Source organism: Garra rufa, chromosome 22 (genome assembly GCF_049309525.1).
Source record: "Garra rufa chromosome 22, GarRuf1.0, whole genome shotgun sequence".
Taxonomy (NCBI): Eukaryota; Metazoa; Chordata; class Actinopteri; order Cypriniformes; family Cyprinidae; genus Garra; species Garra rufa.
In genome coordinates this window covers 20,617,688-20,637,315 of record NC_133382.1, presented here as the reverse complement: position 1 = coordinate 20,637,315, position 19,628 = coordinate 20,617,688, and the positions used below count along the sequence as shown (strand labels likewise).

At 34.4% G+C, this 19,628-nt stretch overlaps 1 protein-coding gene across 1 annotated transcript in view; it reads right to left on the bottom strand.

Annotated features, from left to right (window-relative positions):
* ca10a (carbonic anhydrase Xa) overlaps positions 1-19,628 on the bottom strand; it is a 232,012-nt gene that overhangs the window by 47,321 nt on the left and 165,063 nt on the right. The window contains exons 5-6 of the mRNA XM_073828405.1: positions 11,637-11,822; positions 2,099-2,194 (exon numbers count right to left, since the gene is read on the bottom strand). Of these exons, the coding sequence (XP_073684506.1) occupies positions 2,099-2,194; positions 11,637-11,822 (282 nt within the window). The remainder of the gene's footprint in view (positions 1-2,098; positions 2,195-11,636; positions 11,823-19,628) is intronic.

The following is a 19,628-nucleotide window of genomic DNA, read 5'->3' as shown; positions in this document are numbered from 1 at the left end:
ATATTTACATTTTCCTTTTTTCACTTTATTTTTATTAGTGCCGTGCAATGATTAATCACATCCAAAATAAACGTTTTTGTTTGCATAATATGTGTGTGTGTACTGTGTATTTATTTATATAAAAATACACACACATGCATGGATATATTTAGGAAAAATTTTATGTTATATATTAAATATATTTATATATAATATTAATTATATCAAAAATACATGTAAATATTTTCAAAATATATACTGTGTGTGTGTGTTTATATATATACACATAATACATATACACTTATTTTGGATGCGATTAATCATAAATAATTGTTGCACAGCACAAATATTTATATGGTTTTTCGAATCAAAATCAGCAAGCTTTTTTTTGGCCAGTTGTCGATTTTAGCACAGCCGAATGAATCACATCAGTAGCTGGGTTTTCAGTTGCAAATTTAACTAAGTGCAAAACTGGAATATCACTTATAACATTAGTGAATAAGCACCGTTTCCATCCAAGTCAAAAAGAACAAAATAGTCACTTCCTGATAAACTGGCACTAAATATCATTAAGAAAACTAGGAGAAGCCACTGAATATAATAATTGTCATCTTAGCCCAGATGTCTGTCTTACTGTCTTTTGATAGTAAATGGAGATTGACCGTATTAGGTTTTGATGCACAGACTGTAATTATTTAGCATGAATTAGGCGTCTTCCATATGGACAGACAGCAGAGGTGACTGGACCAGACTCACGTCAAGGGAAAAGAGGACTAAGTCTGCCAATGACACTGGATGGGTTAATTATCTTAGCTTGAACTCTTGTCCTGAGGGAAAACATTATGTAATGGTCTCTCTGTGTCTCTGCAGACATGTCTACTCACTGTCCTTTAGTAAAGAAGGGGAAAGTTATTTCATAACCTTGTCCTTCCAGAATGACCGGGAGATGCACACTTAGTTTGCCTGTTGTCTGCTAATTGCATGGCTAATTGTTTCAGTCTCTTCCTCTATCCATCCCTCCATCCAAAGAATGAATGTGCTAATTCAAATTGAGAAACAAACTAGATGCTGTACTTTATACTATGTACACTACCAGTCAAAAGTGTTTGAACAGTGAGATTTTTAATGTTTTTAAAGAAGTCTTTTCTGCTCACCAAGCCTGCATTTATTGGATCCAAAATACAGTAAAATCAGTAATATTGTGAAATATTTTTACTAATTAAAATAACTGCTTTCTATTTGAATATATTTTAAAATGTAATTTATTCCTATGATCAAAGTTACATTTTAAGCACATGATCCTTCAAAAATCATTCTAATAGGCTGATTTGCTGTTCAAGAAACATTTATTATTAGTTTTATACAGTATATAATAATAGATGTAATTATCATAATCAGTAATTAAAACAGTACATAGTACATTTTTTCAGGATAGGAAGATCCAAAGATCAGCATTTATCTGAAATAAACTGGAGTCAGGGAATTATAGAAATTAATACTTTTATTTAGCAAGGATGCTTTAAATTGATGATAAAGACATTTATAATGTTATAAAAGATTTCTATTTCAGACAAATGCTGTTCTTCTGAACTTTCTATTCATCAAAGAAACCTGAAAAAAGTTTTAAACAAAGTTTTTTGATCAGCAAATATTAGAATGATTTCTGAAGGATCATGTGACTGGAGTAATGAGGCTAAAAATTCAGTTTTGAAATCCCAAGAATGAATTACATTTTAAAATATATTCAAATAGAAACCAGCTATTTTAAATCATAAAAATATTTCACATTTTTACTGTTTTTACTGTACTTTGGATAAAATAAATGCAGGCTTGGTGAGCAGAAGAGACTTCTGTTCAAAAACATTTGCCTGGTAGTGTATATAGTTATTGTTAATCATCATCTTTAGGATAAATTCAACAGTAAAAACAAAAACAATGATTGCCTATTTTGAGTGAATCATTTGTAATTTATAATTTTCTGAGAAACAAACTGCAGTGGATGGTACATAGGATTGGTTGAGATTACACAAAATATTGTTTAAATATAAAATTTAAGTTTTAAATTTGAAATGTTTCTGAGCTTTCACTTTCAGTTTTTGAGTGTATGATCATTACTCACCTTCATAAATATAGACACTATCACCAGGCCATTTGGACTCTTAGCAGCTTCTGTGTAGTTTGTGTACAGCTCATGGTTGTAATGTATTAGCTGCACCTGTGTAAAGACAAAATGTTCATTTGTTTAGTTCAAAAATGCATCCCTACTTTTCTATTTGCTCACCATCAAGGACAAAATGGTGCCAGCTTCAATACATGGCACAGGGAAACTTGTACAAGTACTGTCTTTGCTTTTTTTTTTTTTTTTTACCTGAGTGTCAGCTATGCAGGTGTTGAGATACTAAGTCCAAATTTCTCTTGGACTTTATGTAATATGAAAGCATAATTAGGAATAATTACTGATTGATAATACTTTGGACGGCAATTACTGAAAATCCAGTTTTCACAGTGCGGATTTAATCTTACAACCTGTTTTCACCTCAAATAAATATGAAAAAATAAATACGTGGCAGTTTGAATGAGCTTAAAGTCAATTTGGATAACAGCCTGAGTTTTTGTCATTACAGATGGCTCTGAATCACAATCACAGGTAAACAGCTGCTTCTCTCTTTGTTTGAACATGTCTGTCAAATTTAAATTCGAATTCATTGTGAAGCTCAGCTAATCTTCCTCCGGTGAATCGCTTGAGCGCACACTGTCCCTGTGAAAGAGCTTTAAAACTTAGGCAGTTTAGATAGGTGAAGAGGACACAATTTCTTCTCCGTGAACTCCACAGAAAGGAAGCAGAGCCAAGACATGTACAGATTACCTTGAGCAGAGAACAATAATTGTAAAATAACTTTTTGTAATGGGAAAAAGTGTGTCCTTCAAGGCCTTATCCAACTACAGAGCGCTGTAAACAATTTGAGGACTGTTGTAGAGTTGCCGGGAGCGGCATCGAACATTTTTTATTTTGTTTTTTGGTAGGAACGAAGAGATCATTTCTTTACCAAGCCTTGTTTAGCCTGCTGTGTTTTTTTTTAAGAAATAAATTAAAAACTGTGTGGCTGATAGTAATTATGAAATATGCAAAAGGGGAGCCAGGGAGTGACAGATCGTCTATAAACTTAATCAAGTGTGGAGGAACGCGATTACAGGGCGAATGTTAATTTGATTAGATTTTTTCTTTTTTGTGGGAAGCCATTTTTTCCCCCACAACTCTTATGTTTGAAAGCAAGTCTGAAGCGATCTACACTCAGCCGACTTCATAGGCTTTCTAAGAAGTCGCGTTATATGTGCAAAAAGCTGAGGTGCTCATCTCACCGGATTCATTGGTTCTGTGAATTTTGCAGATGGTGGAAAGGTGTCGAACAGTAGCAGGAAATGTTCAGCGCATCCTTGCACACAGACGGATCTGTCAGGCCGTGAGAGGAGAGGTGTGTCTGCTACTACGGGAGACAGCTTATGCCTCTGGTGGGCCGCCTGACAAGCTCTTTATTGTGTGATAGCTGGCTTAGGCCTACCATGGGCGAAATATAAAGACAGCAAGTCGATAGCAAAAAGAGGGGTGGACAGCGCTAACAGGGCAAATGAAAAGCAGTCGCCTGGAACCGCCATCCAATAGCGGATGAATCGAGGCGTGCGCTCATAAAGCAAATATACGGAAGCCCGAGAGTATGGAGAACAATCCTATTTGATTACGTTAAGGTGTCCTGTGAAGGAGCACGTAGCTTGTGAAACGCATCAGACTGGGGCTTCGGCTTACAGCATGGCGTGGCATTCTGTGTTTTAGTAGGATGGGATGTGATGAAGAGGGCTGTTATGCAATTTACAACATAATATAATTAGTTATGGTGGAAGTTTGATGATTTCCAATTTTCTGCTGTACTTTTTTAGATGGCACTTTGCTATATTTAGGACATATGAAAATGGGATTTTAATGAGCAAATATACTGTGGCATCTAAGCTCTGAACAGTGATGGTAATGTGTTATTTTGCTATCATTGATAATTAGAAATTAATGAATGGGTGAGAAGGGGATCTAAAACAGAAGTGTTGGCTGTAAAGTTTTTTTTTTTTAATATTCATGCATTCGATTGTTTTATAAAAAGTCTGAGACTCTTGTTTAATTCTGAAACTGCAATATCTGCATACCTCACATTTCAGTCATTACATCATAGATTATGGTATTATATGGTAATAAGATGCATCATTGCATAATGATTTTATGCAGTTGTTATTTGTGCATTGTGATGTATGAATATAACTTAAAGGGGTAGTTAAAACAAAAAGGAAAGTTCATTTACTCACATGTGCTTCCAAACCTGTATGAATGACTGTGGGACATAAAAAAAAGATGCACTATATTGCCAAAAGTATTGCCCTTCTAATGAACAGGTTTGACTACTTTAGTAATTTCCATGAGTACAAATCTTAAAGTTTAAGCATAAAATTATATTCTAGGGAATTGTGTGCTTCTAATTTTATAGCAACAGTTTGGACAGGACACTCTTCAATTCTAACATGACAGTGCCTTTGTGTATAAGGCAAGGTTCAAATCGAAATGACTGATTCAGTCAGTGTGGAAGAACTTGACTGGTCTGCATAAAGCCAAATCCTAATCCCAGCTGAACACCTCTGGTGTGACTTTAAATGCAGACCTTGAGCCAAAAACTCGTCACCAAACACCAATGACTTGTACAAACGTATTGGGACACCCCTTCTTTAAAACAGAAATAGGCACTTCTAAAACTGTGGCAACAAATATGGAAACATAACTAATGTATTTAAAAATTGTATTTCCATCTCTGTTGCAAAAGTTTCGGATTTGTCTAAAATGACTGTACCCATACGTACAAGTCAATTACTAAAGTAGTTAAACCTGTTCATTAGAAGGGGGTGAGCGAATACTTTTGGCAATATAGTGTATTTTGAAGAATGTTTTGTCTGTAAAATGAAAAAGTAGGGGAATGTGGAACTGTGGAATCCTGCCACTGAATAAAAAATAAAATAGCAAGTTTTTATCTTACAACTCAAAGTTTTATTCTCGGAATTGCGTAATACAAACTCACAATTTTGACTTTTTTTCAATCTCAGGTTTTTGAGAGATAAACTTACAGTTGCAAGTTATAAAATCAGAATTGCATGATTTTGAGAAACTCCATCACAGTTCTGAGAAATGAAGTCAGAATTGCAAGATATAAACTCACAATTCTTTTTTTCCTAGAATTACGAGTTTATATCTCACAATTGACTTTTTTTCTCTCAAAATTGCGAGTTCATATCTCACAGTTCTAACTTTATAACACACAATTGCGAGTAAGTCAGAATTGTGAGATATAGGTCTGGTTTCACAGACAGGGGTAAGCTTAAGCCAGGACTAGGCCTTAGTTAAATTAAGACATTAAATTAAGGCAGCTTTTATATAAATGCCTTAGAAGAAAACATTACAGGTGTGCATCTTGAGACATAACAATGGAGTATTTTAAGATATGTCAGAGCAAGATATATAGTTGAGACAGTTCAAACATGCATTTTAGTCTGTGACTAGCCTTAAGCCATGTCTGTGAAACTGGGGGATATACTTGCAATTCTGAGAACAAATCTGTCTTTTGTTCTCCTCAGAACTAGACTTTATAACTTGCGAGTTTATATCACAATATTCATAATTGTGAGATATAATCTCACAATTGTGAGGGGAAAAAAGTCAGAATTGCTAGTTTTTATCTCTCAATTCTGACTTTATTTCTAGGAATTGTGAGTTTATGTCCAGCTTTTCTGTCTCGCATTTTCTAGAACTGTAAGTTTAGATCTCACAGTTATGACTTTATATCTGATAAATCTGACTTTATTTATAGCAATTGTGAGTTTATATCCCGCTGTTCAGTCTTTATAACTCACAATTGTGAGTTTATATCTCACTGTTGTGGCTTTGTAACTTAGAATTGTGAGATATAAACTCGCATTTGCTAGAAAAAAAACTGAATAGCTAGTTTTTAATCTCAAAATTCTGACTTTATTTTTATATCCAGCTATTCTGTTTTTGTCTTGTCGCTATTCTATCTCACATTTGCTAGAAAAAAGTCAGAATTGAGAGATTATATCTTGCAGTTATGACTTTGTAACTCACAATTGTGTGTTTACATCTTGCAATTTAAAAAAAAAAAAAAAAAGGCTGAATTGAGTTTATATCTCACAATTCTGACTTTGGCTCAATCCCAATTCTACCCCTTACCCATACACTTAGCCCTACCCCTCCATTTTGTGCGTTCACGTAAAGGGGTAGGGGTGTCTCATTTCTCATTTGGTTGGAGAGGTAGGGGTAAGGGGAAGGGCCAGATAGCCCTCCAAACGAAGATTTTTCGGGACCTCACTTCAAACGAAGGGCTAAGAGAAATTTCCAACATGGCTGCTCACTCGAGCAAGCAGACCCATAAATGCAAGTCATTTTTGCCTTTAATAAGGATTTTTATGACAATGTTTCATTATATGTATATTACCTTCAATCTTGTGTTTGTGTTTATGGTGTTGTTTTGTAAATAAACGTTTGCAAAAAAATCGCTAAAGTTTGCTAGCAGATAGCACTGATTGCACGATATTACAAAATATATTTTTATGTCATATACACTTGACTGCATGTTAGAAACATGAAAGACCAGTGGCACGGCAATTTGCAACGGTGGTGTAGTGGAGGGTGTACGCAAGTATACGGTGTATACACACTTCCACTTTTTAAATCCCCTCTGATGCACATTATTCAGTAGTGTCCTGCATTAGCCAAAATCATGGAGCATATACCCACTTCTCCCGGCACCACTACACCGATTAGCAATTTGCCACGAATGTGATAACGCGTTGTTTGTTTTGCTTATGGCCATATGTGTACATGTGAATGAATGGTACATACACCGTACATTTGTACTTTTTGCAACATGACAACATTTTTGACATCTTGAAATGTGTGATAAACATCGGCACATGTCCTCTGACGTAACATTAGGAACTAGCGACAACGTATGATGACGTATAACAGTGTTGTAGTGGTGTCCCATTTCCACTTTGTTTCAAGGGACAAGGGGAAGGGACGAGGGGTAGGCGAAGGGGTAGAAAATAGAATTGGGATTGGGCCTTTATTTCTAGCAAATGTCAGTTTATCCCCCATTGTCTTCATAACTCGCAATTGTGAGTTTAAAATCTCAAATACTGAGAAAAAAAGTCAGAACTGAGTGTTTATATCTTGCAATTCTGACTTTGTAACTCATAATTGTGAGATATAAACAATTACGAATTGTGAGTTTGTCTCGCAATTCTGGGGGAAAAAAGTCAGAATTCTGAGTTCAAATCTACAGTAGCAATTCTTTATTTTTATTTTTTTACCAATTGCGAGTTTATATCACGCTATGCTGTCTTTATAACTGGCAATTGTGAGTATATATTGCAATTGTGAGTTTACATCTTGCAATTCTGACTTTATAACTCATAATTGTAAGTTTATAATTCTGAGAATTTTTTTGTATTTAATGGCGAAAAAAGATTTCTATAAAACAATATTAAACCCTGCTGACTTTAATTTTACACACACACACACACACACATTTTTCAAAATATCTTTGGTATTTGTTATCTATGGTATTTCCTATGAGCGCAAGTAAATGATGACAAAAGTAAAAAAAAAAGTAAAGGGTGAGCTATCCCCTTAATACACCTATAAATGATGGCTAAAAGGTCAATATGTATATTACTGCAAAATGATTACATGGTTTATTGAGAGACAGTGAAGCATGTAAAATGGAAACAGACAAAGACAGCACAGACAAATCTTTGTGAAAAGCTTTTCAGTTGTTTGTGCATGCTAGACAGAGTATCTAAAATGCAGCACATTGTTTATTTGCTGCTGTTATTTTTTTCCACCAAGAGGAAATAGGGAAACCACCTAGGCATGTTTCTAAAAAAACACCTTGAATATTTTAGCACTCATTTCATCACTGGTGTTTCATTTTCAGCTTGTGCGTGAGACTGCCCATATCGGATCTAGGAGAACGACGCATGTATTAAGTCAGAGGTGTTGCAACGCATCTGCAGAGATGCAACTTCCCTCTGGGTATGGTGAGCATCAGTCAGACATAATCTTTTATTACTATAGAACAAATGAGAGCAGAGAAAGGCAGCCGTGTTGAATGTTACGGAGACAGACATCCAAATAAAGCTTAAAAGCTTGGCTGCATTTGAATGCAAAACAGTCACTGGTTGGGAATGTGTTTGTCATTTTAACTTGTAATATTCTTCCTCTCCATTCTCTTTTCAAGGACAGCCACAGTCCCGGCTCATTTGGTTTAATTTACATTTTCAGACGTTTTTATACAAAGCTATTCCTGAGCACGAGCAAGAGTGATTCTAAAAGCTCTTTCATAAACATGACATCATTTTTCTTTCTGCTCTACAGATTTTAGTCAGCTGGTAATTTCAGTTTAGGTGAAAAAAAAAAAAACTCCACACTTAGGATGTTATTTAAATTGAAACAAACATGATGCACACCTACAGTTTGAATGTAAATGTATATTAAAAGGTGCCGGTAGAGTGAGTCATTCTTCCAGAACGTACAGACACACATTATGCACATGCGCAGTTGACAGTCTGCCACAAAACTTCTGTAAATGTTCTAGTGGCCTAAGGCTGCACGATTAATCGCATGCGATTGTCATGAGGATCTCGTCAGTAAAGCCGGTTCTGTGCTTGGTAGTAAATCTCCATCACATGCATTCAGATGGCTGGCATTTAAAACACAGAGCCGTAGATCACTGACAAGCTACGCAAAATCGTGCTCATAATCGCAGATGAATAGCATTCGGTTATGAACGCGTTATTGCGTAGCTTGTCAGTGATTTGAAAGGTTTGAAACGACAGGAATTTATGACAGAATTTTCATTTTTGGGTGAACTATCCCTTTACAATAAATGTAAATTCGCTAATTTTTACCTGGAAAAGTAGTCTGTCCAGACAAACTTTGATTGTTGACTTGACAGAAATTTGTTTTTTGAAAAGCCTTGAGATGTATAGGCCTTGCATATATATACACTTGTTGATATTATTCACATTTTTGGACCATGGCAGGAACTTTCCCCAGAATGCATCCCCTGGATTGAATTTCTTTGCATTACAATTCAGTAAATTCTTGCGGTCATTCCGATTCAAATTCCAATTGAACTTCCTCTGGGATGTGGCCTATTTGTTTCACACTTCATCTCATTAAAGGGTTAGTTCACCCAAAAATCTAAATTAGCCCATGATTTACTCACCCTCAAGGCATCCTAGATGTACATGATATCCTTCTTTCAGACGAATGCAATCAGAGTTGTATTAAAAATTGTTTGGGTGTTTCTCTTCATCAGTCCAAAAAAGCGCATCCATCCATAGTAAAAAAGTGCATCACTTGAATAAAGGCCTCCTGTAATGAATCAATGCGTTTTTTAAAGAAAAATATCCATATTTAAATTGTTAGCTAGATTAAAGTGATTATTACATTTTAAATATGAATATTTTTCTTACAAAAATGCATCGATTTGCTACAGGAGGCCTTTATTAATACCCCGGATCTGTGTGAGGCACATTTTATTTTATTTTGGTTGGATGTGCTTTATTGGACTTATTGGACCTGCCCATTGCATTATAAAGCTTGAAGGAGCCAGAACAGAACAATTTTTAACTTAAAGGGATAGTTGACCCAGAAATGAAAATGTGATGTTTATCTGCTCATCCCCAGGGCATCCAAGATGTAGGTGACTTTGTTTCTTCAGTAGAACACAAACGAAGATTTTTAACTCAAACCGTTGCAGTCTGTCAGTCATATAATGGCAGTCAATGGTTACATGATCCGTACAGCTGAAAGTTCTGTCAGATCAAAGGTAAATAATGAAATAAATACTGTTCAGTTTCTTACACAGACCGATCGTTATGTGTCTCAAGACCTCAATGTATTGTCACGAGCCGCAGGGTTTAATTTGTTTTTTTCTCTGTTTTCTTTACTCTTAAAGATTTGGTGCCCATTGACTGCCATTATATGACTGACAGACTGCAACAGTTTGAGTTAAAAATCTTTGTGTTCTACTGAAGAAACAAAGTCACCTACATCTTGGATGCCCTGGGGGTAAGCAGATAAACATCAAATTTTCAATTTTGGGTGAACTATCCCTTTAATTCTGATTGCATTCACTGAAATTCGTCATATACACGTAGAATGCTTTGAGGTTGAGTAAATAATTGGATAATTTATTTTTTTTTGGTGAATTAACCCTTTAGATCAGGGGTGTCAAACTCCGGTCCTGGAGGGCCGCAGCCCTGCAGAGTATAGATGCAATCCTAATTAAACACACCTGATCTAACTTATCAAGTCCTTCAGGCTTAATTGAAAACTGCATAGTATGTGTGTTGGAGCAGGGTTGGAACAAAACTGTGCAGAGTTTTAAACCCCTGCTTTAGATTAAATGTGAGACGATTTTTAATTTTACACAATTACATTCAAGAGTTGAAATGAAGTCTATAAGATTATTTCATTGTTTTGAAAAAAAGTTGCTTCTGCTCACAAAACTTGTTTTCAAAAGAATTTTCAAAAATGGCATTCAAAATTATGGCAAAGCTGAATTTCAGTAGCAATTACACCACTGGTATTCATTTCTTTACAAAAAAAAAAAAAAAAAAAAAAAAAAAAAAAAAACCGTACTAACCCCAAACTTTTGAAAGATAATGTACTTCTGTGGAGTCCTGTGCTAGCTGAACAACTGAGATGAATGGATATGCCAACAGACATCTTTCTCCAGATACAGTCAAAGCATAAATTCATTAGCTGAAGCAATAACAACTACCACAGAAATGAATATAGATTTAGCCACTGTTGTCTACCTTGAGAATTAATGGTTTAAACATAAAAGTGAAAGACAGAGCTGGCCTTTTGGTGCCCGGGTCACGCTTCGCTTTGCCCTGATAGACTGTTGACACTTTGTTTTATTATTGTTGGATTATCAGCTGGCTGCCGCGGGGGGGAAAGAAATTATAATCATTAATTACTGGGGATTTGCCTGTCAAGCTCACGCTTATTTTGTTGCCACACAAATCGTTGGTATTATTACCCTCAAAGAGAAATGTCAGGACTTCACTGACTGGTGACTTTATCAAATGATAGAAGCCGCAGTGCAGCGCATGCAAAATTTACACCGCCAATGTAATTGAGATGCTTTTCCCCAATGTTATGGCTCTGTTAGTGGGAGAATGAGCACAGTAAGTGATCAGCAATACAGTTAGGACTACTGCAGCCCAAAATATTGATGCGCTTTTCAGTATGTTAAAGGATATTGTTCAGCAGGGTGCAAACTGTGATGCAAACCATGTTAAACATTTCATGAAATGCATGCTCTGAGGCACACTGTGGCTATCTGTCAGTGCGTAAAAACATCTAAATATTTTAGAGCGATGCCATGGAGAGTTTTGCCTTCAGCCTGCAGCCGCTGTTGACCTTCGAGGCCTGCTGTCTTTACACTTTGCTCTTAGATGATGACCTTAAGAGATCAATAGGCTGATGAATATCAGCAGCTACTGGCGCTCTACGATCTGATCTGTAGCCCACTCACCTCCCCAGAGAAGGCCTGGCCGTTGAGGAGATGCTCAGAGCCCTGTCCGTCCTCACTTCCAAAGTGTAACCTGATCTCCTCAAGACGATGGCTGTACGTCATTGGTCCACCGGAGATGTTCACCAGGTGCTCTTTGTCCAGTCGGAGTGAGACATGGCGGCCGGTGTTGTACATCGTCCCTCCCACCTTCAAAAAAAGAGTCACCAAAGAATTAAAATGAGAACTACTAATCAAACAGATTGAAAGAAACCATAAAAAGACCAATGATGTGTCCAGACTTTTGACAAGTGGGGTGCAGATTCATTTAAGTGTGGCTTCTCTGATTTATAATGTGCTTGTCTTAGAAAAGGTTATGTGCTAAATGAGCTAGAAAAGGTGCTAAGTTAAAGCCAGATGGCAACCAGCTGCACAAGAACTGCTATTTGTTGGCTCTATCAAAAAAATAACTGTCATATCTTGATGCTGCCTTTGCCTTGATTTAAACCATAAAAAGGCTGTATTAGGTTTTTACTAAAGGTACAGCCGCTGATTTGGGTGATGGGAACATTTTAGGGTGAGCAATCAAATCGTAAGAGGTGGTTTTCTTTTATATGGACATCTGGACCTGTCCCTATAAAATAAAATATAAAGATTTTCTGTTACATGTTCCAAGGGTTGATTTTTATTAAAACAGAATATAAAAACTGTTTTGGAAGATGTTCAAAAACTATTTAGAACAATATGCCCCAAGTTGTTGCATATTTTTAACCACAACCAAGAATTTTAAACCTAATAAAGTTTTTTTTTCTTCCCACAATCTACTGTACCTGTTTTTCAAAGAAGACTACAGTGTTACTACAGAGAAAAAAACAGGTAACACTTTAGAATAGGCAACACTTATTCACTATTAACTACGACTTTTCCCTCAATAAATTCCTAATTTGCTGCTTATTAATAGTTAGTAAGGTAGTTGTTAGGTTTAGGTATTGGATAGGATTAGGGATGTAGAATAAGGTCATGCAGAATAAGGCATTAATATGTGCTTAATTAGTACTAATAAATGGCCAATATTCTAGTAATATGCAAGCTAATAAGTCATAGTTAATTGTGAGTAAGTGTTACCTATTCTAAAGTTTTACCAAAAACTGTAATATTGTGAAATATTATTGCAGTTTAAAATAAAGGTTTTTTGTTTTAATATATTTTCAAATATTATTCAATCCTGTGATGCAAAGCTGAATTTTCATTAGCCAATACTCAAGTCTTCAGTGTCACATGATCCTACAGAAATCATTATTATATGCTGACTTATTTTATTATCAATGTTAGAAATAGTTGTGCTGCTTAATGTTTTTTGGAAACAAATGATTCTTTATTTAGGATTCTTTGCTGAATAAAACGTGTAAAAGAACAGCATTTATTCAAAAAAGAAATATTTTCCAGTCTTTACTATCACTTTTTATCAATTTAACACATCGTTGGTGAATAAAAGTATGAATTTCTTTCAAACAAAGAAAGAATAAAAATTTACTGACCACAAACCTTTAAATGGTAGTTACAAAAGATTACTATTTTACATAAATGCTGTTCTTTTTAACTTTTTATTTATTAAAGAATCCAGAAACAAAATTATCACAGGTTCCAACAAAACATTAAGCAGCACAACTGTTTTCAACATTGATAATAAATGATTTCTGAAGGATCATTTGACACTGAAGACTGGAGTAATGATACTGAAAATTCAGCGTTGCATCACAGAAATAAATTACATTTTACAATATATCCAAATAGAAAACAGTTACTTTATATTGAAATATTATTTCACAATATCACTGTTTTTTCTGGATTTTTAATCAAATAAATGCAGCCTTGAGCATAAGAAACATCTTTAGAAAAAGATTAAAAATCGTACTAATCACAAACTTTTGAACGGCAATGTATATACATTTTTACCCTAGAAAGCAAATTAAAAAATTTATTTTCTAAAAGTCTACAGGGCTAACAGTATAGTTGAAGAAACATCTCTACATCGAATTGTTTTACTGAAAAACAGATAGTGGTCTGTAATTAAATTATATTCTCATTCTCAATGATACTGTATGATGTAAAAACTCAAGTGGAAAAAGGAGCTGGTGTGACAGATGGAAGAATGAAAACAAAAGAAGTGTGTCCTCCGAGCCGAAGAGAGTGAGAATCTGCTTGGAATCGATTCGATCCGAGGCTTTAAGAGGAGAGCATGGAGATACAAGAACCACGGATAGCAATCTTTATCAGTGTATCTGCTTATTTATTTATATTCAGGAGTTGTTCCAAAGTGAGCCATTGATATTCCAAACACGAGGCTAGAAAGGCTTCCATGGCTCTTATCTTGCCTTTTCTTTTTTGCCTTTCTCTCCCTCTCTCTTTCTTTCCTTTTGTCTGTCTGTCTCTCTCTTTTTCCTTTTACGACTTTGCCTTCAAAATGATTTTCCCCTCACCAAATTCCCAAAGAAAGAGCCTGCCCACACATCGTGAATATTTTATAGAACCTCTGAAAAATCAATGATTTGTGTAGGGTAGAGAGAAGAGGTGAATAAGAGAGACAGAAGGATGGTGGGGAAAAGAAAGAGTGGGAATGGGAGGAGCGCAGACCATCCTTGAGAGAAACGATATAGCCACTCTTAAAGGATCACCAATCTGCACAGTTACCTCTGGGTGCTGGACTCGTCCGAGAAAAGGCCAAGACATTTGAAAAACCCCGAAGAGGTCATTTCTCAATGATTATTCATGAACTACAGATGGCAAAGGGAAAAGACTCATTGTGCAGCTTCGCTGGAGAAAATCCCTATCTAGCATACATGACAAACTGAGATGTTTCTGCTACTGTTCGACAACAGCGGCGAATAGAGTCTGCACAGAAGCTGAATATCCATTCCACTAGATGTGTTTATTTCTCCCAAAATGTGAGCATTTGTCTATTATTGATGAGCCAGTCTATGCTGAACATCTTATATATGAGCTTTTTATATAAGATGTATGTATGGTGTTTTTGTATTTTGTTCTTGCAATATACCCAAGTGATTTGAAAACAAACTGCAACACACCTCCCACAGCCAGTCCAGTACAGATGTTACCAGAGGGTATAAAGATCATCAGAACAAAAACTTTCTTGACTTCATGCACTGCGATTCTCATAAACATTAGCCTGTGTATTGTTTCGGCTCGGCATTTTAATTTTCCCAAATGCATTGAGCTGTTTCACCTCATAATTTGTATTAATGAATTCAAAATCATGCTAGTAAATGCTCGGCTGCGCTTTAATTTGTTGATCTCACAATTCTATGGCTGACGCATTGCACTGCTCTGAAAACAACTACAAAAACACCATAACATTTTGGATTTAACTCAAAATTGAGGACTGTATATGGGCCATTCTATAGAATTGGAATTGGAAACGTAATGAAAAAACAGCTTTTTCCACAAATTTTGTATGTATGCAATAGCCCAAGGTGCACATTTCTAGTAATAGTGCAGTTAATTTTCCTTACATCTTCCTTGCATATATATATATATATATATATATAATATTTATATATTGACTAAAACACTGTTTCAGTATTGACAAAAAAATGCTGGACATTTTTTTTTCATTATTTACAAAGTTATATAAAATATATACAGTCTAGCCCCAAAATTATTCATACAATTCTGACTTAAAGTTACTTTTATCCAACCAGCAAGTTTTTTTTTTTATTTATTAGAAATGTCACAAACATCTCCCAAAAGATAATAAGATGATGTACAAGAGGCATCAATGTGGAAAAAAAAAAAAAATAAATTCTCAGCTTATATTTACATTTGTACAAAAAGTGGCATATCCAAAATTATTCATACCCTTTGCAAACTGTCACAGTCTATGGGAAAATCCAAAGTTCTGTACCATTCCAAATAGTCCAAGCTGTATAATAATTTTGGGCTTGACTGTATATAGATTAAAAGAATCAAAAAGACATTTTTAAAACAACGATGGAATTAAATGCAAAAATGATTTCAATATGATGAAATTCAGGGGTTAGGATTCGGGACAGCCACCTCTCAAAATAAAGTACCCATTAAATGATGATTTTATATATATTTAAGCTTACCGATATCTAAAATATTATTGTGGGTTTCAATAGATAATAAAATGATCTTAGTAAACATCTAAGATTTGAATGCTTAAATGCATTTTAAAAGTAGTTTTTGGTTGTGAGACAGCAGTTTGTGCCAGTTCTGTAGAATGCCCCATATATGTGCGTCAAATAATCCAACAAAAACCTTTAAAGCTTTCCTTCTCGACTCGATCTCGAAGATCACATAAGCATGGGTTTAATCTATGAAACATTGTTTCCACTAGCTTAAAGCCAAAAGGCCAGTTGTTTGATGTTGGTAATACTCTCTGGTCAGGTAATCACGATTGCACACTTCGAAATTAATATCATGAATGCTATTATAATGCTCCAGTGAGATGGCAATGAAATAAAGAAATTAGAGAAGCACATGCTCTGTCAAGGGGGTTGGCATTATGAGATTCTGTAAGGATTTGAAAGGCTGATATCAGGATGAAAAGGATGTAAACTAATTTATTTCACAGTCTCCAATGTGCTGTTCTGATCGGTCAGTGAAGGAGTTGTGTAATCATCACTGAACATAATAGTTTGCTAAGAAGAAAACTGGCTTTCAGCAATAGTGTAGAAATTACAGTATTAAAGGGAAGATATTTAGTTATATTTGAAAAAAAATGTTTGTTAAAATTCACTGTTTATTAAAAGATACACCAAAAAATCATAACAAATGACTCATTTTTACTCCTTGATGCAAGTGTTGTAAGAAACAACCGCCATAGTCATAGAACTGCTTGATTTAATCATTGTATGAACTCAGCATCCAATAAACCCTCTTGAAGTCCATGAATCATTGTATGGATCAAAAGACAACCTACTTGGAATTTCAAGTAGCCAGATGACAGTCAAGCTGCCCATCTAAAGTACTACACTTCAGTTGCACTATAGTAAGCTACAGTACACTTTGCAAGTTACTTGCACAGAAAGTAGCTGACGAACTTACTAACTAAATTGAATCAGATGTCTCAGTGGCAGAGTGTTACCACACTACACAAACACTGTCAATCAGTGAGAGAGGAGCATTCTGGGATTTCTTTGCTTTATGTCTGTCTAACTTTTTATGTCAGCCCTTTATTTTGAAGTTTTAGTTTTTAGCCCTTGGCTGTGTCCTAAACCAAAGCCAATACCTTTCTGCCCAGTCAGTCAGTCAGTGACTAAATAGACTGTGTTTTAAAATAAAGGTATGGCCTAGAGAAACTAGACAGGCTTTCCAAGGCACAATAATATCATGTCTAATGATCTAGAACATATTCAAGTGGGTGTTAATAACCGAGTGAATATTTAAGTGGCTACAAAGTGGCTACATTTCTCAGAAAGAGAGTCATAAGTGGATTTTTTTCTTAGTACAGCAAAAACAGTACAATTTTGATATATTTCTATTACTTAAAACAAACAGTTTTCTATCTGAATATATTTTAAAATGTAATTTATTCCTGTGATCAAAGCTAAATTTTCAGCATCATTACTCCAGTCTTCAGTGTCACATGATCCATTCAGAAATAATTTTAATATGGTCATTATTATCATTAATATTTAAAACAGTTGAGTATTTTTTTCAGGATTCTTTGATGAATAGAAATATCCAAAGATCAGCATTTATTGATATACAAATTATAGAAATTGATACTTTTATTTAGCAAGGATTGCTTCAAAAATTTATCAAAAGTGATGATAAAGACATTTATAATGTTACAAAAGATTTCTTTTTTAAATAAATACTGTTCTGAACTTTCTATTCATCAAAAAAAAAAAAAAAAAATTAGCTGTTTTCAACATTATAATGTTTTCGAACAGCAAATCAGAATATTAGAATGATTTCTGACAGGTCATGTGACTGGAGTAATGATGCTAAAAATTCAGCTTCGAAATCACAGGTATAAATTACATTTTAAAATATATTTAATTTGAAAACGGTTATTTTAAATGTTAAACATATTTTGAAATTGTACAGTTTTTGCAGTACTTTGGATCAAATAAATGCAAGCGTTTGACTGGTAATGCACATTCAAAACAGATCAGATGAATGATGTTATACACAAGCACTAAATTTAGTCTTATTGCCGTACTACCTAGGGCACTATGAAATCTGTTTTATTTTTTTCCCAAATTGCGTTTTATTATATTTATCTAAATTTAGTTTTTCTTCTTTTTTCTCTGTTTTAACGGTTAATTTTAAGAAATTTTAATCAAAGAGCTTGTCTAATTAATTTAAATCATACACAGTGAAATTGAAACGTACACAATTTAACAGCAGTTTATTAAAAATACATTTTTAAGGCCCTATGAAATCAAATTCAGTTTTATTTTTACCAAATTCTATGTTTTTTAAATATTTTTTAGATTCCATTTGAATGATTTGATTAAACTGTAACAATCAAAAGCATGTCTAATTAATTGATTTTATGTAAAAAAAAAAATAAAAAAATGTATATATATATATATATATATATATATATATATATATATATATATATTATTATTATTATTGTTATTAATTTACTATTATTTTTTTCCAGAAATACTGTTGTGTATTTACATTTTTCTGGTAAATATTCCTTTAAAAAATAATGTTTTAATATTTTTTTAGTAGTAATACTGGCATTACGTTAAGTAATACATTTCTATCACAGTTTCTATAAGTTAAACCAAACTTTTATTTTGGCGGGTTGCTGTGAAGACCTTTAAGTTTCTATTTGGATGTGACATGACGATAGTTTTTCCTCACAAGAAACGATAAAATGCTCATGAAGTGACTCTCAGAGAAGTTCTAGAAATTATGTTTGTGTTCATATACTCATATATTGATGTGGCAGACGCTGAAAACACTGCTAGAGTCACACACGATTCAGTATGTGTATAGTAAACAAAACCGCGCGTCTGCGCCATTCATTCACACAGAGACACACACAACATGCAGGATTCATATTTAAAGCCCCTTGTAGTCAAAAATGTTATCCCTTAAACCAGAGGTCTCAAACTCAATTCCTGGAGGGCCGCAGCTCTGCAGAGTTTAGCTCCAACCAACTCCAACTCACACCTGCTTGGAAGTTTCTAGTAATCCTGAAGACCTTGATTAACTGGATCAGGTGTGTTTGATTAGGGTTGGAGCTAAACTGTGCAGAGCTGTGGCCCTCCAGGAATTGAGTTTGAGACCAGTGCCTTAAACTCTAATAGCTTTGATAATTAAAAAAAAAACATATTTAAATGTTTTTTTCTTGTGAAATAATTTTCTCATGCCTTAAAACAGCTTGGATGTAACTCTACCCCCTTGACTCATTTACTATACGCATATCTATGAATACATAAATTAGCCTCACCTCCACTCAGTCACACCAGCCAGAGCCTCCTGATGCATTATCTGAACTGTAAATGCGATGATAATGACCGATAAAACTAGAGGTTGACCGATATTGGATTTTACCAATATCGATAGCTAGGTTGTACCACGCTGGCCGATACCGATTAATCAACTGATCGTTTTTAAAAAGGATACTTAATGGAAACTAAAATAGTGGTCTACTATTTAAAAAAGGAGACTGAACCATTTGTAAAAGAATAAATGTATTAATATTAATTGTATATTGATCATTACAGTTAGTTCATAGTTCATTATTGTTAGCAAAAGCAACTTAAACATTTGAAAATATCAGTAAATGTTGAAATGAACACACTAACAAGGAACAATACTGCTATTCTACAGCTTTTATCAAACTTAGTTAATGCTACAAATGGATTTTTATTGTGATTTCATATCAACAGTCAAGCTAAAGATCGCCCATCTTTAAACATCTACGCAAAGGCCATAGAGTTAAAATTACATCATATTGATATTGTATGTATACTCTCATATTTTAGCTGCTTCTATTATAGA